Genomic DNA, 26,410 nt, shown 5'->3' with positions numbered 1-26,410 from the left:
ATCAGGCAACTTAAACCCTGTATTAAACATGGAACGCCATTAATGAATCACTACTTTCTTTAAATTTTTGCTTATATTTCCAAAAACTGAAAATCTATTTTATTACATACTTTTTACCTCCAAACTTTAGATCTTCCCCTGGGGAGTACTGGTTATGTTCTGGAGGGGAACGTTAACTATATTAATTATACCTTAAAAAGAATATCTATTTAATTTGATGTTAAATTTGTGATTTGCTAGTGTTGGAAATGTGGTAATATGGATAACTTTGTAGACACTATGAATTCCATGAAAACTAGTAAACACACCTCCTTCTTCTTCTGTCATATAGAACATCCAGTGTCCGATTGAATGTTTGAGGCCGGAGCTGCTCGCAGATGCTCAGAGCCCCTTGGAGTAGAGAAGATGGGAGTATACGAGTGAAGGAGGATGTAAAGAAGTGAGACTCCTCACAGCGTCGCCACCACTTCAAGAAGGAAGCCTCCTCCTGCTTTCATCAAAAGAAGACAATTCAACCAGATTTGTGCCTTTAAAGGTTTTCACCACACCAAATTGTCGTGCCTTAACAAGACTCTTCTACTCCAAACTCTTTCAAAGATCTCTCCAACTATTCATGTGGGTTTTGAATCCTCTCTTTTTCAACAGAAACAAGGATTTCAGTCATCAGATGAATTTTTGACATGAATCTGTCCAATCACAAATACTGCTGCTTTATCACCTTAAACCTGCCTATGCCAAACATACTGCACACAGACACGCACACACAAACCCACTCACAAATACACACCAGATTCAGTATTTTTGTATATGTTAACTGTTGCATTGGGGCTTTTGTTAATTCCAGAACATTCCAGGACAATTCTCTCCCTCAGATCAAATCAAAATACATTTCTGAAGATCTCTAAATATAATAGAAATTACAAGATTTTAAATAATTATGATCCCTGATAATAACTGTCGCCACCTTTTGTTGCATTTCCCACATTTTTGTTCCTTTATTTTAAGTTTCACTGTGATTTCACTGTAATGTTTTCAGAGGACATTTAAGTAACGATAGAGTGCATTTTCTCAGTCCTTTAACATTTCAAAATGAAGAGAGGGAGTTGTTTTGTAGCCATTGTTTCCCAAAACAACTTTTACAGCTCCTGTCTCAGCTTTATTGACCTACACGGACTTGACAGTCACAATCAGATTTAAAGATTTTTGTTGTTGTTGTTTTTTATTATCTTGAATCAGCTTTCTTTGTAATGAAGGGGACTACACTTCATTACAAACGATGCACCACTATACGTGTACTGTCTATCTCTGTGGCCAATATCCTGCTATGTTAAATTACAAAACAATTCAAAACAATAACTCCTTTAAAAGAATAAGCACTGTTACTTTTGTGGTGGTATGTTATTGCCTAGCTATTATTAATGTGTAGGCTATTGAAGTCACCCTGTCCATGTGGTTGTGTCATATGTAATATGGGTGTTTTAAAAAAAAAAAAAATACAATTTAGAACCTATAAAATCATTAAACCCAAAGTTGACTAACCAAAAGTTAAACTGTTATTTCAGAAATGAATTGGAAAATCCACCATTATTTCCAAGTGAAATGCTTTTTAGTGTTTGAGTGTTTGTATTTTTTTTTTTTTTTTTTTTTTTTTTTTTCATTTCTTTTATTTATCCCTTTTTATTCAGGCATTTTGTTCAATGCCATTTTGGGGTGTACACTTTATTTTTGATCATCTTGTTTTTATAATGTTGGTGCCAGACTCTGAACTACTGTGGACTCAATCTTTTTAATAAACTGAAAAAAAAACATGCCACGTGGTCCCAGTCTTTTTGGGGGAGAGGATGAATACATTACATTACATTTCATTTAGCTGACGTTTTTATCCAAAGCGACTTACAATAAGTGCATTTCAACCATGAGGGTACAAAACCCAGAACAACAGGAATCAATAAAATACAATTTCTTCAAGAAAGCCAAACTACAAAGTTCTATCAGTAAGTGCCATTTTAAGCGCTACTAAAGTTCTCCTGTTCAAGGTAAAGTCGGAAGAGGAGTGTTTTTAGTTTGCGGCAGAAGATGTACAGACTTTCCGCTGTCCTGATGTTGGTGGGGAGCTCATTCCACCATTTAGGAGCCAGGACAGCAAACAGTTGTGATTTTATAGAGTGTTTAGCTCAGTGAGGAGCAACAAGCTGATTGGTAGAAGCAGAGCGGAGGGAGCGGGCTGGACCAGAGCCTGGACCAGAGCCTGGACCAGAGCCTGGACCAGAGCCTGGACCAGAGCCTGGACCAGAGCCTGGACCAGAGCCTGGACCAGAACCTGGACCAGAACCTGCGCCGCCTTCTGAGTGAGAAGAGGACGTATTCTCCTGATGTTGTGCAGCATGTATCTACAGGAACGCGTCGTTGCAGCGATGTTGGCAGAAAGAGAGAGTTGACTGTCGAGTGTCACGCCGATGTTCCTAGCAGTCAGGGTCGGGGATAACACAGAGTTGTCCAAGGTAGTAGTCAGGTCGAGGGTGGGAGAGTCTTTCCCTGGAAGGAAGAGCAGTTCGGTCTTGTCGAGGTTGATTTTCAGGTGGTGTGAGGACATCCACTGAGAGATGTCAGTCAGACAGGCAGAGATTCGTGCTGCTACCTGTGTTTCAGATCGGGGAAAAGGGAGGATCAGTTGGAATATGTCCCAGGTTGTTATTTGGATGAGGATACAACGTGGGGACTACTTTTATACCATGAGTCCAGGAACCAATGGGTTGGAGGCAGTTTTTTTTATAACCTGAGTTGTTTGATATAGGATAATATAAATCCATAAACTGTAATAAACATTTTTTTTTTAATTATTTTGTTACATAAATAGGGGATATGAGGAACGTTTTTAAATCCAACATTCCTTAACATGTGGCAGGTTCGCGCTTTTATTCTGGTAAACCAATACAGGAAATCATTCTCCTATGTGGTCCGCCATTGGCTCTGCTAGAAAAACTTCCTGTAGCAGACTTTCCACAATAAAATAAGCCGATTGCTAAATCTCAGATTCACAATGATGTTAGGTAATATGTTTCTTTTTACCTTTATGGACGATTTTTTTTTCTGGTGCTTTAAGTTCCCTTACTGGGTTCAATACCGTGTATCTCATTGAGCTCGTAATGTGTAAATGCTATTAAATTCCCGAGTAGGCCTGACCCTTTTATTCTGAAGACCTGGAGCGGAAGTTGAGTTGCTGTAGCTGCCGCTGAGGAAGCGTGGAGAAGTGTGAGTGTAAAAGAAAGGTCGAGTCCAATCTTCTGAAAAGACAAAAATGGAGAGCGTTTCCATCGACAGTTTGATCCTGAAGCTCCACGACGTGGACGCCGTGAAGTTCGGAGAGTACAAGCTGAAGAGCGGCTTGATGACACCCATTTACATCGACCTGAGAGTCCTGGTGTCCCACCCAGCGCTCATGAACCAGGTAAACACGTGCTGACCTCATCGACACGGTGCTGACTGAACTTTAAAATGTACTTCAAAAAAACGTGATGCGACACACAGAAACTAATGTGAAACATCCCGCAGCTGCAATAATCAAAGGCAAAATGTTTTCGATTCACTGCAAAATGTCTTTCCTCCGTCTTGGAGGTGATATTGGTTCACACGTGGGCAAATTGTCACGTTTAGTTTGAAAGTCCCCAACAGTCAACGCACAGAAAAACCATCAAGAATTCTGCAACTATTGATCTGTGCAAGGTTTGAATGGCTCTCGTACTCGTGTCTCGGTAATCATTACTTTTATCAGCTGAGCAAAACACTGCTCCTGTGATAAGGTGAAGCTGGAAATTGTTTGATCATGTTAAGTCAACCTGGCAGCCATTTAAAAGAATCCACCTAAAATCGGTGTCTGAAAAGAAGCACCGTGCCTCGACCTAAACGGTATAAACGGAATAGATTTTAATTCATAATATCAATAATGTAGCAACGTGCTTTATATAATGGAACCAAAGCCAGGAAATGCAGATAACATGAGAACCAAAAGACATGGGCGTAGTTTGATTACTGATAATAGAATAAGACTTGTAAGAAAACAAAGTAAAACAACGAAATAGAAAAGAAATATTGATTTAATATAAATGAATACAAATATATATATATATATCAAACATTTCCAGGAGCTTTCACAAGGAGAAGCGATTTAAAAGAAGTCGAGAGTTTTAGTGTGTCTGAGTTCAGCAGGTAGATAGATAGATCCGTAGTGTGTGAGCTCTGGAAACAAAAGCCTGATCACCCTTAGTGAATAACTGACCTGGGAGTAACCGGTAGGCCTCCATCGGCAGATCTATAGGCAGAGAGGGCACATACCAGGTCAATAAATTGGAAGTGTATTTAGGAACAAGGCCATTTAAAGCTTTTTAAGTTAAGCAGTAAAAATGTCAAATCAATTTGGACTCTGAGGAGAAAAACACTGATGCCTGTGATCATTCCTCTTAGTCCTGACAATAAGACAAGCAGCGGCGTTTGACTTGTTCATCAAATACGACCCCTGGATTTAAGTGAAACCGATAAACACGGTGAGAGGGAGAAAAAAACAAACAGATTTTTGTGAATATTTCCCTTACATCACCGCCACTCAAAAATCCTGACCGCTTCTTTACAGCAGAGCTTTTTATTGTCTTTGTTTTATTTACAGGTGTCAAGTCTGATCTACCAGCGAGTGCAGGAGGAAGGACTGCAGTTTGACTCGGTGTGCGGGGTTCCTTACACCGCTCTGCCTATGGCCACGATCATCTGCTCCAGACACGAGCTGCCCATGCTCATCAGACGCAAGGAGGCCAAGGACTACGGTGAGTCAGGCCGTCGGCCAAGAAGCCGCCGACGCTTAAAAACACCCTGAACAGCTTTTCTGAAGTCGTAAGATACAGAGCGTTACTTTTGTTGTTGCGCTGCTCTCTCCGGGTTCAACCGCTGAATGCAATGTCGGGGCAATGTCGTAGTGGCGGGTCAGACGTCCGTTTGTCTTTAGTGGACGCTGACAACCTTTTCTTATGTAACCCTGCCTCAGGAACCAAGCGGATGGTGGAGGGGTCGTTTCGCGAGGGGGACACGTGTCTGATCATCGAGGACACGGTGACCAGCGGCAGCAGCATCCTGGAGACGGCCCAAGTGCTCTACAAAGAAGGGCTGAAGGTGAAGAATTAGAAAGACTATAGCCATAGTGATGATGTCACTAAAACAACAGGCTGACATGAGGTTCTTAAGGTTTTTTTTTATTTTTTTGTATTTCTTCAAGGTGACGGATGCCATTGTACTAATGGACAGAGAGCAGGGCGGTGTGGAGATGTTGGCCTCGGAGGGAATCCGGCTCCGTCCCATCATCTCCATGTTCAAGCTGCTCAACGTGCTGCTGGCGGCCGAACGCATCGACACCCAAATGGCCCAGAGCGTCCGCAAGTTCATCCTGGACAACAACACTTTCCGGTGCAGCTTTTCCCTCCTGAGATGTTCACTGTAGTTCGTGTGGGTTTTTTAAAAAAAAATTTTTTTTACTTAACATATATCTTCTCTTTTTTTTTTTCTTTTTTTTTTCCCCTCTGTCAGCCCCCAGGAGGACAACGGCAATGACGTTCCCGCCACCAAGAAGCTGTGTGTGGAACCGGACCTGCAGCTGAGCTACGCGGACAGAGCCAAGCTACAAAGTATGTGGTCTGACAAGCTTACCGACCGCGTTTACGCCGCTGCGGCAAGCTAACGCTCCATTTTCCGTCCGCAGACGTTCACCCTCTGGCATCAAAGCTGCTGAAGATCATGGAGGAGAAGCAGTCCAACCTCTGCGTGTCGGCTGACGTCACCAGCAGCGAGGAGCTGCTCCAGCTGGCCGACTCCCTCGGCCCAAAGATCTGCATGCTGAAGACCCACGTAGACATCCTCAAGGTACGAGGGGAGGGGCGGGGGCGGGGGGGGGGGGGAGGGGGGCGGGGACGGACCACTCTGCTTCACGGAGAACTTCGCCAGGACCCATAAACTGACGTTATTGTCATGCGACAGGACTACACGGCAGCCTTCAGCCAGAAACTGCAGGCTTCGGCCGAGAAACACAACTTCCTCGTCTTTGAAGACCGCAAGTTCGCCGACATCGGGAACACGGTGAAGCACCAGTACGAAGGTGAGATGACGTTTTCGAGGAACCCGTTTTGCGTTTTAAAGCAGCCCGACATCGTGCTCGCGTGTCTGCTCTCCAGGGGGCCTGTACCAGATCTCGTCGTGGTCCCACATCGTGAACGCCCACGGGGTGCCGGGGCCCGGCGTCGTGAAGGGCCTGAGCGCCGTGGGGAAGCCTCTGGGTCGAGGCTGCCTGCTCGTAGCGCAGATGAGCTCCCGGGGCTCGCTGGCTACCGGTGAATACACAAAGGCTGTGGTAAGCATATCCGCTCCGCTCAAGACGTGTCGCGCAGCACCCCCGGCCCACCGGTTTGCAAGCTGTTCACCTCCGCCGCGTGTCTTCACAGCTACAGATGGCCGAGGAGCACTCGGACTTCGTGATGGGATTTATCTGCGGCTCCAAGATCACAAAGAGGCCGGAGTTCATCCACGTGACCCCCGGCGTGCAGATGCAGGCTGGAGGTACGTTCCGACTTTCGTCTGTTTCTACTTTGCCGTTGGTTCATTGGCCTCTCTATAAATGTTAAGAGTTTAGACTCGCAAAGTTACACTTTGAATGTACTTCAAATCAAGCTGGGAAAGCTTTGCGCATGCATGCATACAAATTTGGCTCGAATTGCACGAGTGTCGGGATGTTCCTACCGTGTCTAAACAAGGTGGAGGAACAGATTTATACATCAACATTAAGACATGAATCACGACAACAAATATGCTCATAGGTTTTGGACAGAGACACTTTTAATTGTTTTGCTCTTTATTCCACTATATCAGATTTTAAATTAAATAATTACTGGTGTAAACTTTTAACTTTAAGGGTGTTTAAAGGGGTTAATGTTCATACTCGGTTTAAAATTGTCTCCCAATTTCAGGAATTGGCTCGACACACTAAGCCTTAACTTTCAGATAAGATAACTTGCAGACGAGGACATTTGGATGCAACACTGATTGCAATCCAACTGAAAAACCTCAGAAAGGACCAGTAAGTGAACGTGGCTGCAGGCCAAGCCAAGCTGATAACTAAAGGCTGTAGACTTAAAACAATGATTGCAGCTTGCAACAGGATTAATTCAAGTTTGTTGCTTTATCGAATCTCTTTTAGTCTCCTATAATTCAGGGATTATTAAATTAGAGTTCATTTAATGAAGATGTAATCAACCACCAATTAAAGGTTGAAAGTCATCACTTAAACCTCGTTGTTATAATTTTACTTAAAATCTAGTACGCTACAATACAAAGCCAGTACAACAATAAAATGTAGGTCTATCTAAATAAACTCTTCCTTCTTTACTGTGTAGTGACTCTTCTTTACCACAGGGTGGCACTGCCGTACAACAGATTACTGCTGACCTGGCTGTCTGTAGTTTTAAAGTCCACAGCCATCTCCCCTCCTCACCCATCTGCCCCGTCTCTGCGTCTCCCTCCCCTCTACAGGAGATTTGTTGGGCCAACAGTACTCCACCCCAGAGGAAGTTATCTGCAACAAAGGCTCCGATGTCATCATCGTGGGACGAGGCGTCTTGGAAGCTCCCAACAGGCTGAAAGCTGCGGAGTCGTACAGGAAGTCGGGCTGGGACGCGTACACGAAGAGAGTGAGCCAGAGCGGCCAGTAGGAGCTGAGGAGGGGGCACCTGCATCATCACATCTCGGTTCAAACTTTAAAGTACAACTCCAACCGGCACTTCTGCAGATGACCTGCGGGTATTTTATACAAGCGTCAGTCAGTGCTGCAGACGTGCGCCGCACACCTCCTCCCGCACCAACGCAGCTCGGCAACGGCCGCGAGGGACACACAGCAGATGTGGGGAATCGAACATTTTACTGTCAAACACATCCGTTCTCAAGTCTGTCCAATTAATGAGATGCTTCAATTTTGTTGATTTTTTTATTTTTTATTTTTTTTTATTCCTTCCTCTTCATAAACTGCACAATTTGTCCTGATTATCTAGTGTGCGGTGGTACATCAGACCTGGGTGAAAGTATTCCTTCAAAAATAATGAATTGGTTAACTCCTCGTGTGTACGTAGAACCGCGCAGTGTTGCTGATGGAGATTTTGGACAATCTCAAAAAGTTAAGTTTCTTTTGAATTAGTTTATTAATTGTGTATTTTTCGTTTACCTGCTAAATGTCCAAAATCCGCCATTGCTCGGCAAGCTTTTGTATAATTGCTGAAATACTAGACCAACATTTATAGTATTTGGCTGTTTACAAGATGAGAAATACTCCCGAGTGCTCGCAGTCTTTTAGTCAAGAACTACAAAAATGTATTTCTGTCGGAGGCTCCTCAGTCCTGAACTCCAGATTCACAAAACGTCGTATGTACAGTAACATTACAGTTCCAGTTTATTGATTTGCTCAGTCACAGTTCCGTAATGGATGAAAAGGTTCAAATAATATATTTTTTTGGAAAAGATAACGCGTATTGTGACCTTTTACAGGTCATTTACAAAATGATGGCTTTTCATTTGCCTGATTGATTTCAGTGCCCTGAAGAAAATGGGGCAAAATCGTCCACCAGTTGAATCAGTGCCTGATTCAACACCTGCCTGGTGTTAATGCAATCATTAGACTATTATTATTATTATTATTATTATAATATTAGCTGTGTGATGAGTTTGATTCAGATCATTGTGAGTTACAAGATGAGTTAGTCAGAGCTGTCTCTGACCAGCCGGACCCGAGTCTGCCGTCCATGTCGTTTCCTTTGAAAGAACAAACACCGAGGTGAATCAAAATGCGACTTTATCAGTGACTTGATATATTTTTTTCTTTATGCAAGATAAAGTTTCAATTGTGACACTTCCGTTTAAAAGTATACAAATTGTGAATTTTGTGAAAGGTGTCCGTGAGCCCTTTCAGTGCAGTTAATGCATGCAGTGAAGCAGCCTCATGTTGGAGTCACTGGTGTCTCCCTCCTTGATTTCCTTGAAAAATGTGAAGTTTCTTTTCTTGCGGTGACTTTGTTTGGACTTTTCCCTCCATGTTCTTTCCTTCTATGAATAAAGGGAGAACTGCAGTGTCAGGTTTTTTTGTAAAGTTGGGCAAAATAAATCCTATGTTGAAAAAAACCCAACTTAATTTCATGTTTAGTGCTAGACATTGCTCATTTATTGGAAAAGTGTTCGACGGTTTCTACCGTTTACATGATTATGACACTTATATTTTATCTAAGAAATGGATTAACTGTGTGACTATTCTTCCTATAAATAGATTTGACAACAGGTTTGCAAAAAGTGCATTTCTTGTTATTCAGGTGATTTTATTTCCATATTTTATCTCACAATTGAATAATTTTTTGCTTTTAAACCTTCACTTGTTTTCTTAATGTTTATCCCTCATGATGTTGGGTGACTGGCATGAGGTTTAAAAAAATCAGCGGACTGAGGTTGTCCTGTTAAAAGATACAGGATCAATCAGAGTGACTGATTGCCTGTTAAATGTTCTCTTTTTTTTTTTTTTTTTAACTCCAAGCGCAGAGTTTCTAATCCCAAATTTCAATAAACCTGAAATCATCTAGGTTAACTCTCTGAAAACAGGCCTACAATTAGAAAAAAAGCATTATGCAGTGTGTCCCTTTAATTTAAAAGACATACCCATAGCAAACAAAGGAGGTCTCTGATTGGCCTTCTGTCATTGTGGATGATACATGCAACAGCCTCTTCTGTCACGTGACTAATTAAAGCTCCGATTACAATCATTTAAAAAAGTTTTTTTTTTTTTTTTTTACCAAATGTTTTTTGATGTTATGAATTTATACATCTGCACATGCTGAACTTGCAATTTATTTAAACACCTCTAAAAAAAAAAAAAAAAAAGATCAGGGTTAAACAACTCAATCAGACAAAAAAAAAAAAATCATTTGCTGTAACAGAAAAAGAAAATTATATTGGACCAACTCCAAAAACTGTCACCTGATGAGTCATTAATTCAAGTCTTGATCCTCTTGTATCCTCTTTGGGGAGATATGCAGGTTATATACTGTAGATAACATCAATGTTTTCTCATGTCTCAAGGTTTTCCTTTACTAACACGTCTAAGTTCCCTCCACGACACAACGAGAATTCCACGGTAAACTCTCTCTCTCCCCCCCTCCTCCTCCTCTTCCTCCCCCTCCGCCGAAGTTGTGGAGCAGGATGAGTCACCCAGCGGCTGAAAGTCATTTGCAAGGCATATGATATGAAAATGATGCCCGAACTGAGTAAAACAAATCGAGCACCTTGGCAGGTAGCTACGTTACAATGAGCCTTTTCACAGTTCAGTAGAGGCACAAAGGTCAGAGACGTTGCCTGGCATAGGAGGAGGAGGCGGAGGAGGAAGAGGAGGGAGGGCGATTTGGATGGAGCAAAAGGGGTTGGTAAGAATAATTCATTTCGTGTGTGTGTGTGTGTGTGACCGCCCACCAACACACACAACACCCCTCCCCCTTTATGTCAATATTGGATCAGAGCAACGCACCGTGCGACAGGTGTCTGTGCGCGCCCTGAGGAGCCACAGAGGGAGAGAGAAAGAGAGAGAGAGAGGGATTATGTTGAGGTATAAAAGGTGTATACCTGCCGCAAACTGCACACATCCACTGCGCGTAAAAGGTGAGGACCAAGTTTGCGCATGTTGCCATTGCCTTACGTCTTCTAAAGGTAGGCCGGGAGGCTTTTCACAAACTTTAAATCCTTCAAAATATCATTTTTTTTTTTCAACGAGACTTTTTTTTTGTTGCTTTCGTTTGGTGTTCTAACTTTTCTATTTCCTCCTCCCCACCAAAGGTTGACATCCAGAGAAGCCAGCTGTTACGCGCCCCACATCCATCTCTCGACCATCGCCCACACCGCGATCGCTTTTGTGACTTTTTTCCCGTTTGTCCGTATTTGCTTCACGTTGAGCCTCACGTACAATACCTGAAGATGAAGTTTTGTTCGTTCGGCTCGCGTTACGCAGGTACGGGTTGGCAACTGGGGAAAGACGCAAAGTTTGCTTTTAGTTACAAAAGAAGATCACTGTTACTGTCGAGCTCAAAGTCAGACAAATGTTCTCTCTATGCGGTATGTTCTCACAAAATCCCGCAAATAACTCAATGTATTTAAACCAACTGCGCCAAAATGGATGAGGCCAGGTGTTGCTGCTGTTCAGCAGCACAAGTGAATCAGAAGTTAATCTAAAGTCTTCAGGGATGTATACGATTCTTTTCTAAGGAGTTGCATCGGTGTCGAAGTCCATTGCTCCAACTGAGATGCCAGTTTCAGTACCTGAGGCACCAGGTGTGCTGTATAGTTCAATGAATAGGTAGATGGTCTGATTTGCATACAGCTGGCTGCAGGCAACGAGCAAAAGGAAGCGCCCTTGGACCAACGTGCAGTCTGACTACTGGAGCCACAATCATTTACCCAAATTTAGAAGGATTCTTTTGTTGAATAGCAGTCTGTTTGTGTTGAGCAAAGCAAAAAAAAAAAAAAAAAAAAAAAAAAGGGAAGTTACAGCTGGTGAATTCAAGTTGGCTGAATCAGTGATGTTACCAGGCAGGAAGTTGACAAGTTGCAGCTTAAATCCAACATGTACTGTGTATTCTTGTTTTTTTAAAAAGAAAAAAGTAAAATATGTTAAAGTAAGACTATGAATCTCACATCAATCCATATGTTCATGCAAACCTGCCTATAGAGGACACCACCTGTGTGTTCAGGCCCGGAGTGAAACAGCCAATTAAGGCAGCAGATCTGTATTGACAGACACTGGGGAAGTATCCAAGTGATTCCCAGTCACTGTTTGTCTTTTAGTGAGTGGTTATACCTGTCTGTGTGTTGTTTGCTCGAATCGCCCAGGGATGATCTCGCATACACTGGAAGGGTTGAACCCGAACAATAGCGGGGACAATCATCACCACCTTCAGTGCTCTTTTTCATAATCATTTTCCCGTTGGCACATTCATGATGACGGCACGTATTTTCCACTGGGGGCCGTGTTCATCACTGCCCATCTCCTGCGTCATGAAGTGAGACAGCAGGCGAGCACCAGAGAGCAGAGAGATGGGCTTAATGGGAGGTTGTGTAAAACAGTAACTAAACATTAACCCCCCCCCCCCCCCCCCCCCCACACACACACACACACACACACACACATACATACACCAGACATCGGATACAAACCATCTGTCATCTGGATGTTGTGATGCAGGATTCAGTGACCACCACTTTTCCCATTTATTGTTTTTATTGCTTCTTATAATGAAGTTTATATAGACCCTTTAAGGTAAACATTCACTGGCGTTTGTTTGTTTTAATCCATTTCAGGCAAAGTGTGACAGTGGTTAGACAATAAATTGATGCTCCCAATGCAAGCATACTACTCTATTTTACTGAAAGGGAAACTACCGTCTTTGAACTTTTAATTTCAAGCGTTCATTTTCCCGCCCTTAACATCTAATAGAAACACGTCAGTGTGATTCTGAGTGATAAGAAAAGGGCCAAAACACAAATGCATCAAATACATATCCATGTACATGTCCGCTTAATCAATTCAAAGGAGAGAAAAACATCTCTTCCAAAGACTAAATTCAAATTTAAGTCCTTTTAAATTAAGATTAATGTGTTACATTATGATCTATACGAGTATACACGTGCAAAAAAAAATTTAGCGCTTGAAAATAAATGCCAGAAGTGCTGTCTATCCACTGACACCACCAATGTTTAAATTTGATACTTATATACGTTTAGTTCCCTTGTGCAGATTGTCACCTTCCCGTTGTGTTTGTGTCCCGGATAAATCCCCCCCCCCCCCCCCCATCATTTTTCATTACCTCAAAAAGCAAAAAGCACCACGTGTGTGTGTGTGTGTGTGTGTCATCACCTGACAGGCGACATCATGAGAGAGCCTGCCCTGAATATGTCTTTCTTTTCCTGAGAATCTATTTGCCTCTGCTTGAATCTCCAGTCAATATTTGTTTAAAGGCAAGAGGCAGGGAGCGCTCACACTACTCAGTATCCTGGTTACTTTACCCCGGTTTGGAACGACTGTCCCAGCTGGTGCTGCTGTTGCTGCACCCTCCCTACCTGCTCCAGGAGCTGCGTTAGCTCGCAGATCATTTGTTTAGGGTTTAACACAGAGGCGTAGCCGGCTGCCTCAAACCAGACCACTAGTTAAGGTAAACATCACGTGATCATCACCCATTTTTTTTTTTGTTGTTGTTTCAATTGGTTAAAAAAAGAATCCCTATTGTAACACTATGACAGGTGATATTTGGGAAATATTGCACAGAAGGCCGTGTAGTAATATTACTCACACTTCTCCTTCACATGAGACCAAATTATCTGTCAAAACTGCAGAGAGACTCATAGTTTAATGGTAACATGGTGATTCGGTCCTTTTTTTCCCTATACCATGACAAATGTATTGTTTTAATAAAGAAACTAAACATTTGAATATACTTTTATTATTGATACCCGATGACAAAAACTGACCGTTGTTTTTTTTGCGCCTTCCTGGATATTAACGGACTGCTACATATATGTACAATATAAATAATACATTTGATAGTTATCCCCAGTTATTCTGGGGTTAGTTTAACTGAATTTGATATTAAATTACCTGTGAAATAACTCATGATCGCAAACATCAGATGTATTTTTTTTCCCTCCGTTTGAAGTATCGATCAGTTAAAGCAAACACCTTCATTGTATTAACACGTCATATGTATATTGTGGAGTATCAAACATAAATGACGTCTAAGTATAATTGTAAAAAAATGTGTTTTTAACACATATAGTCCACATATAGTATTGGACATATGGAGAGCTGGAACTCTTTATGTCATGTAGTGTTGACTTCCTATTGTCACCCTGTTTTTCCGTACGTAATGATCAGAAATCGGTTATAGGCTCGCTCGTCTTGCTCATCAGGAGACATTTCTTGCAGCTGTGATGTTCTCCCTCACCTGGTGGCCATCAGCCTGACTGGGAGGCTTTATGGAGGTTGGTTTAGTGCCCTCAAAGGGTCAACACCTTTAGTTGGCTGTCTGCTCTGCTGTGTGCTTGGGTGGAATGTGTGTTTGAAGGTTTTGTTTTTTTTCTTTATTGCAATGCTATGGAATATTTCTACCTTCAGCCTGCCTCAAATTAATAGTCTACTCGTTCCATGTAACTCCCAACTTTGACTATGTTTGCTTGGGTCCAATTCTTTTCTTTTTCTTTTGCCAGACATAGTGGGCGGCTGTAGGGAGTTGTTCTCCCACAGCCTCCTTTCCAATAACCAAGGTGCCCTACTTTAATGCTTTTTTGTTATTTTTGCATCCCGTGCAGAGCAACTTTTCCAACTGGTGCTCCCTCTTTACCAGATTTTATTCGTAAAATAATAAAAAACACAAACTTCTGCCACTGCTCTAATTCAATTGTCCATCCATCTTATTTGTCACTTCCTGAGGTTCCATACTTTCTGTGCACATTAGCCTTTTCCATACAAACCAAGAGTGCAATGACAAAGAGTGTTATGTGAAAAGCCACCCACCAAACACACTATATTATCTGCGCTTTATGGCTAAATCTGACTAATTCCGATTTGACCGTCTGGAAACCTTTAACTCCTCTGATTTCAAGATGCCTGCTGCCTCGGCTGTGACCCCATGAACTCGGTTCTGCAGGGCTGTATCAGCACAGTACACACTGTATCAGTATCATTAAGACCACTGTTTGTATCTGCACAGCAGGAACATGATTACATTTGTGGTGCCTGCCAAACTGTTTGGTACTATCTATAAGTGGTGGAGTGGAGTGAGTGCTTCCCTGAGGGTGTGTGTGTGTGTGTGTGTGTGTGTGTGTGTGTGTGTGTGTGTGTGTGTGTGTGGTGCCTGTAGGCTGTGTGCTGTTTCCTCTGACAGTTACTGATAATGAAGACTCATGCAAATGCACAGGGCCTGTTCCCTCTCCCAGTTGGCAACCCCTTTCCTTTGCTGTCTGACTTTCTGGTGGTAGAATGAGCACTACAGGATTAAAATAAAAAGTCAACATTTGAGATGTAAGAAGAGTTAGCACAATAGGCTGTGGGCTTTTTCTTTAGAGCTTAAAGAAAATATATTTTGCATTGATACTCTGACTACTAAAATAGTCTCAACTGTGTATGATCTGTCTGCTTATACAACTGACTGTTAACTGCAGTGTGTGTGTGTGTGTGTGTGTGTGTGTGTGTGTGTGTGTGTGTGTGTGTGTGTGTGCCTGTCATCACAATTTAATACTGACTGTCTTTTTATCTGCCTGTTTATGTCAACAATGATGACTCATAGACACTTCCACAGAAAATATTATAATCTATACGATACGTCTCCATGCTGTTTTTCCTGCAGGTATAAATCCAGCTGCCCGTTCAGAGAACAGCGGGGACAAGTGGAGACGGCACGAGCAGATGTCCTGCTCTCATCATCCTTACCTGGATTAGTCTCCACGGTAACGTTCCACCTGAAGGAGGGCATTTATTCAGGGCAATCTGTGTGTGTGTGTGTGTGTGTGTGTGTGTGTGTGTGTGTTAGTGTGCAGATATACAAACAGACATGTGTGTGAGTGTTGTGTTGTGTGTGTGTGTGTGTGTGTGTGTGTGTGTGTGTGTGTGTGTGTGTGCATATGCAGGAGGGGCATTCACTAACTATTCAAATAGTTCAGACTCACACTAACTGAGAAAACAAGCAATGTTTTTACACTTCCTGCATAAAAAGGTAGAACAAAAAGGAGAAAAACAACCAGAATATTACATTACACTTCAGACATGTGATGATAGTTATATTAAAATCAGTGTCAAAAAGTTCTGTTTTTAGATAGTAAGCTATATTTTCCAAGGGAATTTATTAGGAAAGCCTTTTCATACAGTATTCCTAGGAAGTGAGAGAGCAGCTACATACAGCCAAATAAAAAGGTGTGGATTGGGGGAGTAACAATCCCATTTTATTTCCCAATATTGTACCTTGCAGTTATAGTGTTGGACAATAAACCTAAAGTGTAATTTATTTATCTTTTCCTTAAAAGATCCCAGTTTCCCTCTTTAACCATTTGTCTTCTACTACCTACATTTTAGAACCAGTGGCTTTAATATTTTAGCAGTACCTGATTCATAGAACAAATTTCGCTGTAAAAGCTTAAAGGAAGAAGAACTTCTCGAGGATCAATGTGGTTTTTGGTGAAATCACATTCAAAATTGTGAAATCTGGTTATTAATATGAAGTATTTTTGATTAACTTTTAACATGCAGCACAATCCTTAGATAATGACTCCCAGTATATTTCTGCACAGTCCAGTCTGGGAGCAGGAAAAAGGTAAAAAAAAAAAAAAAAAAAAAAAAAAAAAAAAAAAAAATCCAGGTGGATCAGAATGTCTGCCCTTTAATAAAAGATGAAAACAAAAATGTCCTGCTCCTGTACTCGCCAACCTATTGTGCGTGATGTGACCTTTTATTTACACAGTCTATGGACATGACTCAGAGCATTAGAGGAATCAGTTGCCATAGTGAGGCGGCGTGTCCTTGAGTTAAATGATACTCGAAACACATGAACACATAGTGACAGTTATTTTAGGATAATTATGTGTTTAACTTTCACTGGATCATGAGCTTTACACTTTCTTTGTCATGGGGGCAGTGCAAATTGTTAATGAGAAGATAACACAGTAATACGTTAATGATAGTCCTCCATCATTGATTTATAAATCACAGGTATGACAGTAGTAGTTCTTAGAGAATGTAAGGGATGTCGAAGTTTCCTTAGCTGAAGCAGCAGCTCAGAGATCGTGAGACAATTTTTCTGATACGTGAGTACGTGAAAGTAAATTTACTTTAGTCCCCAGTGCTTAAAGCTACGTAATGTATTTGAAGATGAAGAGCGAGTGCCCAATGGAGCAGAGGTGTCATGTGACCGGTTGGAAGGAATTAATACATTTGTTGAACAGCCAGATAAGGATTCAAAGTAGAACAGTACCGTACCAGCTCTGTACTGGCCTGCACCACCCCTCCCACATGCAAATCCCTCCCAGCTGTATTTAACTGGGAAATGAGCTGTGTGTGTGTGTGTGTGTGTGTGAGGAAAAGGATCTACAGGTGATTTTTCTTATCAAACCTGGTGAAGAAAGATGACAAAGACAGACACACACACACACACACACACACACACACACACACACACACACACACACACACACACACACACACACACACATTTGGATGTATGGAGAGAGAGAGAGAGGGGGGGGGGGGGGAAAGGGGGAGAGAGAGAGACACACACACACACACACACACACACACACACACACACACACACACACACACACACACACACACACACACACACACACACAACATCTGTGTCCATATAAGCCTTTCCTTTCACCTGCCCATCACCTGCTCTGGAGGCGAGCAGCGTGACACACTGATGCACACACACGTGAAGAGAAGGACAATGAATGGGTTAATGGGAGACAATGAGAAAGCTGTTCATACAAGTAAACAGCAAACACGCCCCACAGGTGGAACACACACACACACGCACGCACGAACACGAACATACACACACACACACACACACACACACACACACACACACACACACACACACACTGCATATGTTGTAACTAAACAAGCTGACGACTTTATTAAGTGAGAATATTCAGTAATATTCTCTGTGCTCCACCCACGGCCGGACGGTTAATGTTGTTGTTATATTTATTTCTGGCTGTTGCCAATCCAAGAGATTTTCTGATATCAGAACGTACCAGTATATTAATCCTAGCAGCAGTGAAAAGAACCATTATTTTTAACAGGACAGGTCTGTTTTTAAATACCATGACCATGTTATACCTTGTTTCAGTTCAAATGACCATATTCAGATACATTACTGTATGTGAGTACTGTATGGATATTGACATTTCATTTACAAGATGTTCAATTTACAATGTTTGCCTGTAATGAATACATTTACCACTAGATGTCACCAATGATGAAGGAAAATCCAGCTCTAAACTCAACAGTTTCTTTCTCACAACACAACACAACACAACACAACACAACACAACACAACACAACACAACACAACACAACACAACACAACACAACACAACACAACACAACACAACACAACACAACACAACACAACACAACACAACACGGGGGATATTGTTGTTACACTGGTGTTCAAAAACCGTAAAATATGACCAAAGGATTAAATCTGAATATAACACAATAAAGAAAGCCAGATGTTTAACCTGTCGATGTGATCCAGGGCTGATTCTTCACCCGTGTTCAGTTAACAATGGAGAAATGGTATTTTGTCAGTACTCATCAAAACAAAGGGCTATTTTTTGTTTCCCAAATGAAATCGTAAACATTGTTTATACATGAATCAAACTGTATAAATGTAGACATGTAACAGAATGAGTTTAGACAGGAATTCTGCTCTACCAAACAAAGACACAATATAGGAATAACAGCGCACGCAAGAAAAACAGGATACTACAGTGAAATGATTTTCACTCAGACATCCGAGTGGAAACATCCAAATCCAAAACATAGAATTGGAAACTGACATCTTTCTCAACCGAAACTTCAAATTAATTTATATGATGATTAACATTGACTTTATCAATGTTATAATACGTTTTCTCAAGCTATTAGCTATTTGAAATACAGGATACAATTTACTTTGATACTATTAGTACAACGATATACCTATAATTTATATGGTAAGAAAAGTCATTGGACATCTAAGAGCAGAAGTAACCTGAAAAAGCTTTTGTTTTATTTATATCTACACCATGCTGATACTTTGTGCTTTCTGTTGTTTTTCCATATTGTCTTTGTTTAGACATTTTATTGGTCACTCAGTCAATACATTGACATTCATTTTCTCATTTGAAAGCTTATTGTCTCCTAATGTTTCACAGCAAAATTCTTTTCATTTATTTTGTATTTTTTTTACATTTACATCGGCAGTGGTTTACGTGGAGTTGTAGAATATAAGCTGCAGAGTATTAGCCTTTCTTTGGGGACATACTATATAAAATAGTACCACCGGTACGAATCTTACTGTATGACATATTGATGTAAACTGTATATTTGGGAGATGACGTGCCTCATTTGTGGAGTCAAAATGTTTCAAAGCCACGAATGTCGATGTGTGTGCGAAGGAGAATCGATCGGATTTCTCAATCACTCCTGCTCAGAAAATACCTCTGCCCTTTTTTCACTTCACTCCTTCCAGATCCACTGGAAAGCGATGCCCTCAGGATGAAACCGGCTCATGTCCTCGTACTCACTGTGTGGGATACCTCGGACCCTTTTCCTTACCTCTGGTTTAGTTTAGGGAACCAGCTTACCTACAGCAAGAGCGAGAGAGACAGAGAGGGAGAGGATCAGCTCCCAGAATGTGTCTATTATCCTGCTACACCAATCAAACTGTTGTGTCAGTGCGTTACCATTGTATAGTCCTGGGTCAGGTTCCCACTGAGCACGGCTGCCATATTGATGACTAAGTCGGTTTGGGGCTCTGAGGACAATGGTGCTCTGGAGCCTCCACAAAGCGCCAGGCTAATGCTCCCCTTTCAGCCAGCCTGCTCAGCTGCTGAGTGTGCAAGGCTGCTGGGCAAATGGAGTGGCGCAGGTCCAGGGGGCCCGGCCCTATAAAAACACAGGCGAGGGTCTCTTCCCCGACATTGATTATACTGGATCTGTCCCACTTCAGTACCGTCTGTAAGTATCTCACCACACTGCCTTACACTTAGCTGCAAGAAAACTGCAACCAGGGGGGGACAGCTCTGTGTACCGGGGTGGAGCCCAACGCCCACCAAGACGCTCCCCATACGTCTATTCGATAGATGACACTAGAAATGATGCGCTTTGAATGAGACTTGGTTTGCTAACAGTTAAAAGCGTAGAAGCCACTTGATACTTTTGCTTTAGAGGATAGCTGGTTTATTCCTTTTGCATACGTTTTAAAGGAGACAGCTGGCCCCTCTAGTGTGCTTGTGTTTGGCCTGTAAACATCACACAAGCATTTTTCTCAAATCAGTAATGTGCTTGTTTTTAATTTTACATCACAATCAAAGAAACTGGATTAAAAACAGCTGGCATTGCTTGTCAGAAATGATCAACTCTGTGAGTAAGAGATTTCAGACTACACCAGGCAGAGCAGTGAAGCTTTAAACGTACAGATGTGTGGCTTGCTGTTTCTATATTGCTTCCACAGTACAGTTTATGAGCTGGATTCATGTCTGTAGTTTCTGATCGGATCGCCTGGATGAAAACAAAGACAAATATGTGCTGCAAGGAAATGGAAAAAAATGATAAATGAGTGGGTTTTTTCACATCTTACTGACACCTTTTGGGAGTGACCTTAGCATGCACTGCAGTTATTTTTCTTTAAGATGAAATACAAATATTCCACCCACATGCACTGCAAGACAAAAGTACTGTGAAGTTTGTTACCTGAGAGAATTTCTATTCATTTACCTACTCAGGACCTTCTGTTGTAATTTGGATCCATTTCATACTGAACAATTTTTTTAAACCCTCTACTTTCCTCAGAGAGTAACCCCATAAGGGAGAAGCAGCAACCATGAACACTCAACAGATGGAGCAGATGGGCCAGTTCAAGATCACAGTCTGGGAGGAGGAGAACTTCCAGGGAAAGCGCTGTGAGTTCATGCTGGAGTGCCAGAACATCATGGAGAGGGGCTTCAACAAGATCCGCTCTATCAAGGTTGAGAACGGACCGTAAGTACAACACTGTGGGTGCTTTTATCGCCTGCTTCCTTATCCATCTATCTATATATTTCATCTCTTGACCTCTTCATTTTTGGGGATTTTTTTTTTTTTTTTGAATATAAGATTAGTTTTACCAAGTTTGTATTCATCTAAGTTTTAGGCATTTTTATGATAAGGCCATATTTTAGTCAAAGATTTGTTAAATTCTGTTAAAATTATAAACTCAGACATGCAACATCAAGCCTCGAAGGATATTTATGTAAAAGAAGCATGTCGTCCTGTAGTTTTCCTCAACTAAGACCCGATTCTTGCCCGAAGCAACATCCATTAAATTCATATTATTTGCTTCTCCTGCGATTTTAATTTTATCTGCTTGAAAAAGTCTGATTAAAGCGGTCATGACTTCAACACTGACAAGTCAAGAATAAAAAAAAACAACAACTCATATGCAGTGTTATTACATTGCTAGTTGGCATGTATCGTTTGCATTTGTGTGTGTGTGTGTGTGTGTGTGTGTGTGTGTGTGTGTGTGTGTGTGTGTGTGTGTGTGTGTGTGTGTGTGTGTGTGTGTGTGTGTGTGTGCGCGCATGCATCCAAGCGTGACCCCGTTGTGATATGAGTTTGGCTGTGAGCAGCTGCCGGCTGTGTGCCAGAACGTCTGTCTGACTGACTGCTGATCAGATAAGAAGCCTTGTGTGCAGCAGCAGCAGCAGCAGCAGCAGCAGCGGAGCAGCAGTGGAGCAGCAGTATTTCATGTTTGCTTTGTGCTCCCAGTGACAAAAGAAGCTGCATGTTGTATTCACTTGAGGCTGTTCAGTGGGCGTTAGACTCAAAAACAACAGTTTCAGTTGTGTTGCATTGACAGTGCTTTATATTCAGGGGTTCACAAGTTTGTGTGTGATGTCCGGGAGCTTCTCTGTCTCTTTTTTTTTAGTTATTTTCGCTCACTTTCTCTTCTCCTTTCTCTCCCACAGTTGGGTGGGTTATGAGTACCCAGAGTTCCAGGGACAGCAGTTTATCCTGGAGAAGGGAGACTATCCTCGCTACGAGGCCTGGAGCGGAAACAGCAGTTACAGAACCGAGCACATGCTTTCCTTCAGACCCATCAAGTGCGCTGTAAGTTCCCCCATCCTTCCTTTTTTTTTTTTACTACTCAGCCTTTATCAACTGCTGTAAATGACTTACTTCCCAGCCTAACCTAATCCTCCTCATCCCTGCAAATCCAAGACTATTCATAACACCTATTATCCTCTGTTAGCTTCAATTCATTTGGTCCTAGAATCAATTTACTGATTCCCCTCTTTTCCATTTTGGTTCTCTTCTTAAATTATTTAAAAAAAAAAAAAAAAGCATTTAAACTCAAACATCACTGACTCTGCAGGAATGAGTAATATCAGTTACCGCACTGACAGTACCATCATACCATATTCTTCTCTTCCTCTTCAGAACCACAGTGACAGTAAGGTGACCCTGTACGAGTGCGAGGACTTCCAGGGCCGTAAGTTTGAGATGTGCGACGACTACCCCTCCCTACAGGCCATGGGCTGGTGCAGCAAGGAGGTGCCCTCTATCAAAGTCAACTCGGGAGCGTAAGTCAAACACCTTCCTCTCTGTTTATTGGTCTTTCCCTCTCTCTGTCTCTTGTAACCGGTGTTCCTATATCGTAGGTTTCAGTCGCATCTCCATTTCCTTATAGGCACATTTTTTGTTATATTACCTCAATTTAGGTTTTAATTTGAGCATTTTTAAACATTCTGTTACAAAGTACAGTTTGATGATAGTTAGACAGGGTGTAATATTGCCAGGGTGATAAAGATATTTAATAGAAAAAGTCTGTTTTGGACAGGCTAAGCCTTTACGAGCTCACCAGCACGCTCTCTGGCAAACAAAATCGTTTGCCTTGTAGTTTCACTGAATTTAATGAAGTAATTTAAAATGAGAACCTGAAGTGTCTGTTGATATGACGTGTCGAATCCTTGGATCTGACCTCGACTCTGACACCGCCTCCCCTCCCTCCTCCTTCTCTGCAGCTGGGTTGCCTACCAGTTCCCTGGTTACCGTGGCTACCAGTACATCCTGGAGAGAGACAGACACCAAGGCGAGTACAGAAACTACAACGAGTTCAGCACCCAGGCTCACACCAACCAGGTGCAGTCCATCCGTAGGATCCAGCACTAAGCCTTCACTCTGCCTGCCAGACCTGACCTGAAAAGAAATTTAAAGTAAAAGAAAAACTCTTCCCTCTATCCGCTTCCTGACCCTGGAGAGACCGCTGTCACAGAACAGTAGATGGACAAACTCTTTCTATCACTCTGTGGCTCTGCATGTATGGATATCTAAGTACCTACTTCTACTATCATGCTAAAGCATGTTCTTGAAATAGGAAATAAAGGCTTTTCTTCAAAACTAGAGACTGTTTGTCGGTATTCTTTTCTTATTGCTACAAGGTTTATCAACCGTATTGATCAAATACAAATCTAGAGCTCAGAGACTGTAATAATTGGCTTTATAGAGCTATCAATCACTTTGTACCTGTGGATATGACAGTAATTCATACCACAGGTGCAAAAGCAAATCAGAGCCGCTTTTAGCTCCATTAACAAGATTTTGCTTTGTAATTTTTAAAAGACCTACTTAGCCTTTTAGTGAACATACATGGAAAGCTTTGATTCTGTTGGGCTTTAGGATGTGTAATATTGTTCTTGTTGGACTGTATTATTATTTCAAAAAATAAACAAGAGCACGAGATCATGCTTGTTTCTATTATTTGTTTTCCCATTTGTTACAGGTACAATTTGACAAAATGACCGATCAAGTGAAGCAGTATAAAAAGCTCAAAAATATTTTTTTGGATCATGAATCATCTTCTGCTCTTGCTTGCTTTGCCTGTGATGTAGTAAATGTGCAGCCTCAACAAACAGAACAAAGCAGAGCACAGAGGCATAAATAGTTTTACCGTAAATACCAGAACGGGCTGACAAAGAAGCTTCTGGTGTCAGCAGGCGTCCGTATTTTAACTGTTTCTTTAAAGAGGCCAGTAGAGGTCCTCAGAGACGAAACATTATCCGTGCAAGGATTTAAGTGACAGATGAAAAGTAGGTTTGCACCCCCAAATTGGGACATCCATGGTTTTACAAGACAAGTGAAAACCTCTATCAATAACCATTAATAATGTTCATACTTTATCTCAAAGAAGGACATGCAGATGTAATAACAAGAAGCAGACCAGCCTTACAGAAAAAACACATCAATTTCACATGTGACAAATGCACACGTTTGGATTTGGAACATTTTGATGGGGTAACGGGTGAAGCCCATGTGAAAACTTTTCCACATATTTTCCCCATGTTGTCATATGCTGCCACATGTGGAAAACATGGGAAATGCATGTTTGGGTTTTTTTTGTCCATAAGGGCAATCAGTTAAGGCTATTAAAAGCTGCAACTATTGAAATCCAGCAGCAGAAAGAGGCTCTCAATACTCTGAACAGTGAATACAACATGAATGACCATGAGGAATTATATCATTTCTGACACAAGCTCTGAGTTGAGACATGGTTCATTCAGTTTGAGAACTTAATTCCCCACTATAACTTTGCAGGAAATGTAAGTACTCCACATGGAAGTCGAGCAATTTAGCATTTGTTTGTTTATTCTAATGTGACACCATCATGTTCACCTCACAGTCAACATGTCGGCATCCTGGAGCATGTTTGCCTCCACACACCAGGACATGGGAGTCCGTGTTACACACCCACGAGCCTCCACCGTTTCAGGGTCCCACACCCAAACAACCAGGATCTTTTGATGAATGTGTAACCATGCACACACACCTTTCTCAAATATACATTCCTGTGCAGACAGATTAAAGCCGCTGCAGCGTGGCTCACAGAGGACTGACACCTGTGGCTTACAGGCTGGGACACACAGCTCCGAGCACTGAGGTGAGTTCAAGACTTTACAGAGGAATTATTTACTTATTCTCAATGGAAGCTTCTCTTTATGACGTTACTCTATTGATCTGAATTACAGATGTTAAGGTAGAGAATTTTGCTTCACCCTTGTGTTGTCCTTGGGTCAAAATGACCCGCAGCTGTGTTCAACCAAGTTCTATTTTATTTTCATATTTTTTGGGATCATTGGTGACAAGGAGGCTGCGAGGGTTTCTTTAAAGAATGATGACCAATGACCCCCCAAAAAATATAAAAATATAGAAATAAAATAGAACTTGGTTGAACACAGCTGCGGGTCATTTTGACCCGAGGACAACATGAGGGTTAACATATTAAATGGTGTGATCTTGCCTGAATATTTTTATACATCAAGTAAAATAAAAAATGACTACAGAGGTTGCTGCAGAGATAACAGCATGATTCATAAACCACACACTATTGAATTATTGTTTCATTTTATGGGAAATGTGCATGACATGCTTTTAGATGCTGACAGGCTCACAGAGCTACCATCAGATGCTATCTTAACTGTTTTTTTTTAATATAAATTATTAACTATAACCCAGATCAGTAAGTTGAAATGATAATTATTTATGAGACTACCAATCAAAGAATTCTTAAAAACTTATGTGTATATTTAAAACAAGTTCTTCATTCTTCGGTGGATTTCTGACCTCTTGCTGATTTCTGGCTGCAGGATTTACCCGCATCTTTTTCTACCACCTCATCTATGGATATAGTCTGACTTTCTAGGCTTGTTTTAAGTTGCCTGTAACTCGTACTTGGACACAGGCAGCTAAAGCAAGTCTGGGACGTCTGAGACACTCCCACCATGACGCCTTTCAGCCTTAAGACGGAGCATAAAAAATATTCTGTCGAAGAATGATTTCTGCACCTACCAGTTGCACAGGATTGTTCCTGTTTGTGTGTGTGTGTGGGGGGGGAGGATGTAAAACTTGAAATCATATGTTAAAGTACAATTCTGTTTATCAAAAGGTATCTAAAAAGTAATATAACGGCAATGTATTACACAAAGTTATAATATGCCATTCGAAGCCCACAGAAATCTGCTTTGACACAATCTGATCATGTGAACTGTATATATAAAGGGGCGTCATCTGTATTAATAACCGGAATAACTTGTTATATAAATAAACAGCTTGTACTTGATGGCCTACTGGACTTTTTTTTTCCTACACTGTGCTTTTTGTGCGTGTTTAAGCTCAGTCAGGTGAATCATTATGATGATGAGATGATTAATAATTAAAAGTCCATTCACTTTCAGTTCAGTCAACACAAAGAGCCAAGCACGTGATGAGAAATAAGATAGAATTTTTACATTGGCCGTTCATATCTTGTCTTGATGCTAAACTGTCAACACGACACGAGTCCCGCAAAGGGTGAAGACTTCCTGTGAGCCAAATGTATTTTCATTATATTTAATGATGCTCAATTTCATCTTTTTTTTTTTTATTTTTTTTTTTTTTTTAAATGGATCCATGTGAGAGAACTAAAAGTGTGTTTGTGATGTGTTTACAGTCCATTTTTTTTTATTTATTTATTTATTTTTTTAGATAGAAGGCATGTAGTGACTCCTCAAGAAGCAAAAATAAGATGCC

General features: G+C 41.4%; 3 protein-coding genes across 3 annotated transcripts in view; all 3 read left to right on the top strand.

Moving 5' to 3' along the window:
• LOC138201344 (fibronectin-like) overlaps positions 1-1,810 on the top strand; it is a 31,392-nt gene extending 29,582 nt beyond the window's left edge. The window contains exon 49 of the mRNA XM_069154754.1: positions 332-1,810. Coding sequence (XP_069010855.1) covers positions 332-400 — 69 coding nt within the window. The 3' untranslated portion in view covers positions 401-1,810. The remainder of the gene's footprint in view (positions 1-331) is intronic.
• A 1,427-nt stretch (positions 1,811-3,237) lies between these two features.
• umps (uridine monophosphate synthetase) lies at positions 3,238-8,014 on the top strand. Its single transcript, XM_069154753.1, has 10 exons — positions 3,238-3,448; positions 4,661-4,814; positions 5,033-5,157; positions 5,261-5,448; positions 5,569-5,666; positions 5,741-5,901; positions 6,016-6,133; positions 6,210-6,385; positions 6,477-6,591; positions 7,561-8,014. The coding sequence occupies exons 1-10, from the start codon at positions 3,299-3,301 to the stop codon at positions 7,737-7,739; spliced, it is 1,464 nt and encodes a 487-aa protein (XP_069010854.1). The 5' UTR covers positions 3,238-3,298; the 3' UTR covers positions 7,740-8,014.
• Positions 8,015-19,779: 11,765 nt separating this feature from the next.
• On the top strand, positions 19,780-23,177 carry cryba2b (crystallin, beta A2b). The gene is made up of 5 exons (XM_069153635.1): positions 19,780-19,825; positions 20,660-20,848; positions 21,814-21,955; positions 22,286-22,428; positions 22,870-23,177. Exons 2-5 carry the CDS (start codon positions 20,691-20,693, stop codon positions 23,015-23,017), a joined length of 591 nt encoding a protein of 196 aa, XP_069009736.1. The 5' UTR covers positions 19,780-19,825; positions 20,660-20,690; the 3' UTR covers positions 23,018-23,177.
• The last annotated feature ends 3,233 nt before the right edge of the window (positions 23,178-26,410 follow it).

This window comes from Embiotoca jacksoni, unplaced genomic scaffold, assembly GCF_022577435.1.
Source record: "Embiotoca jacksoni isolate LCO1_2020_lvr unplaced genomic scaffold, fEmbJac1.0.p SCAF_2, whole genome shotgun sequence".
NCBI lineage: Eukaryota > Metazoa > Chordata > Actinopteri > Embiotocidae > Embiotoca > Embiotoca jacksoni.
Note: the sequence above shows the minus strand (reverse complement) of the source record. Positions and strands in the feature narration are given on the sequence as shown.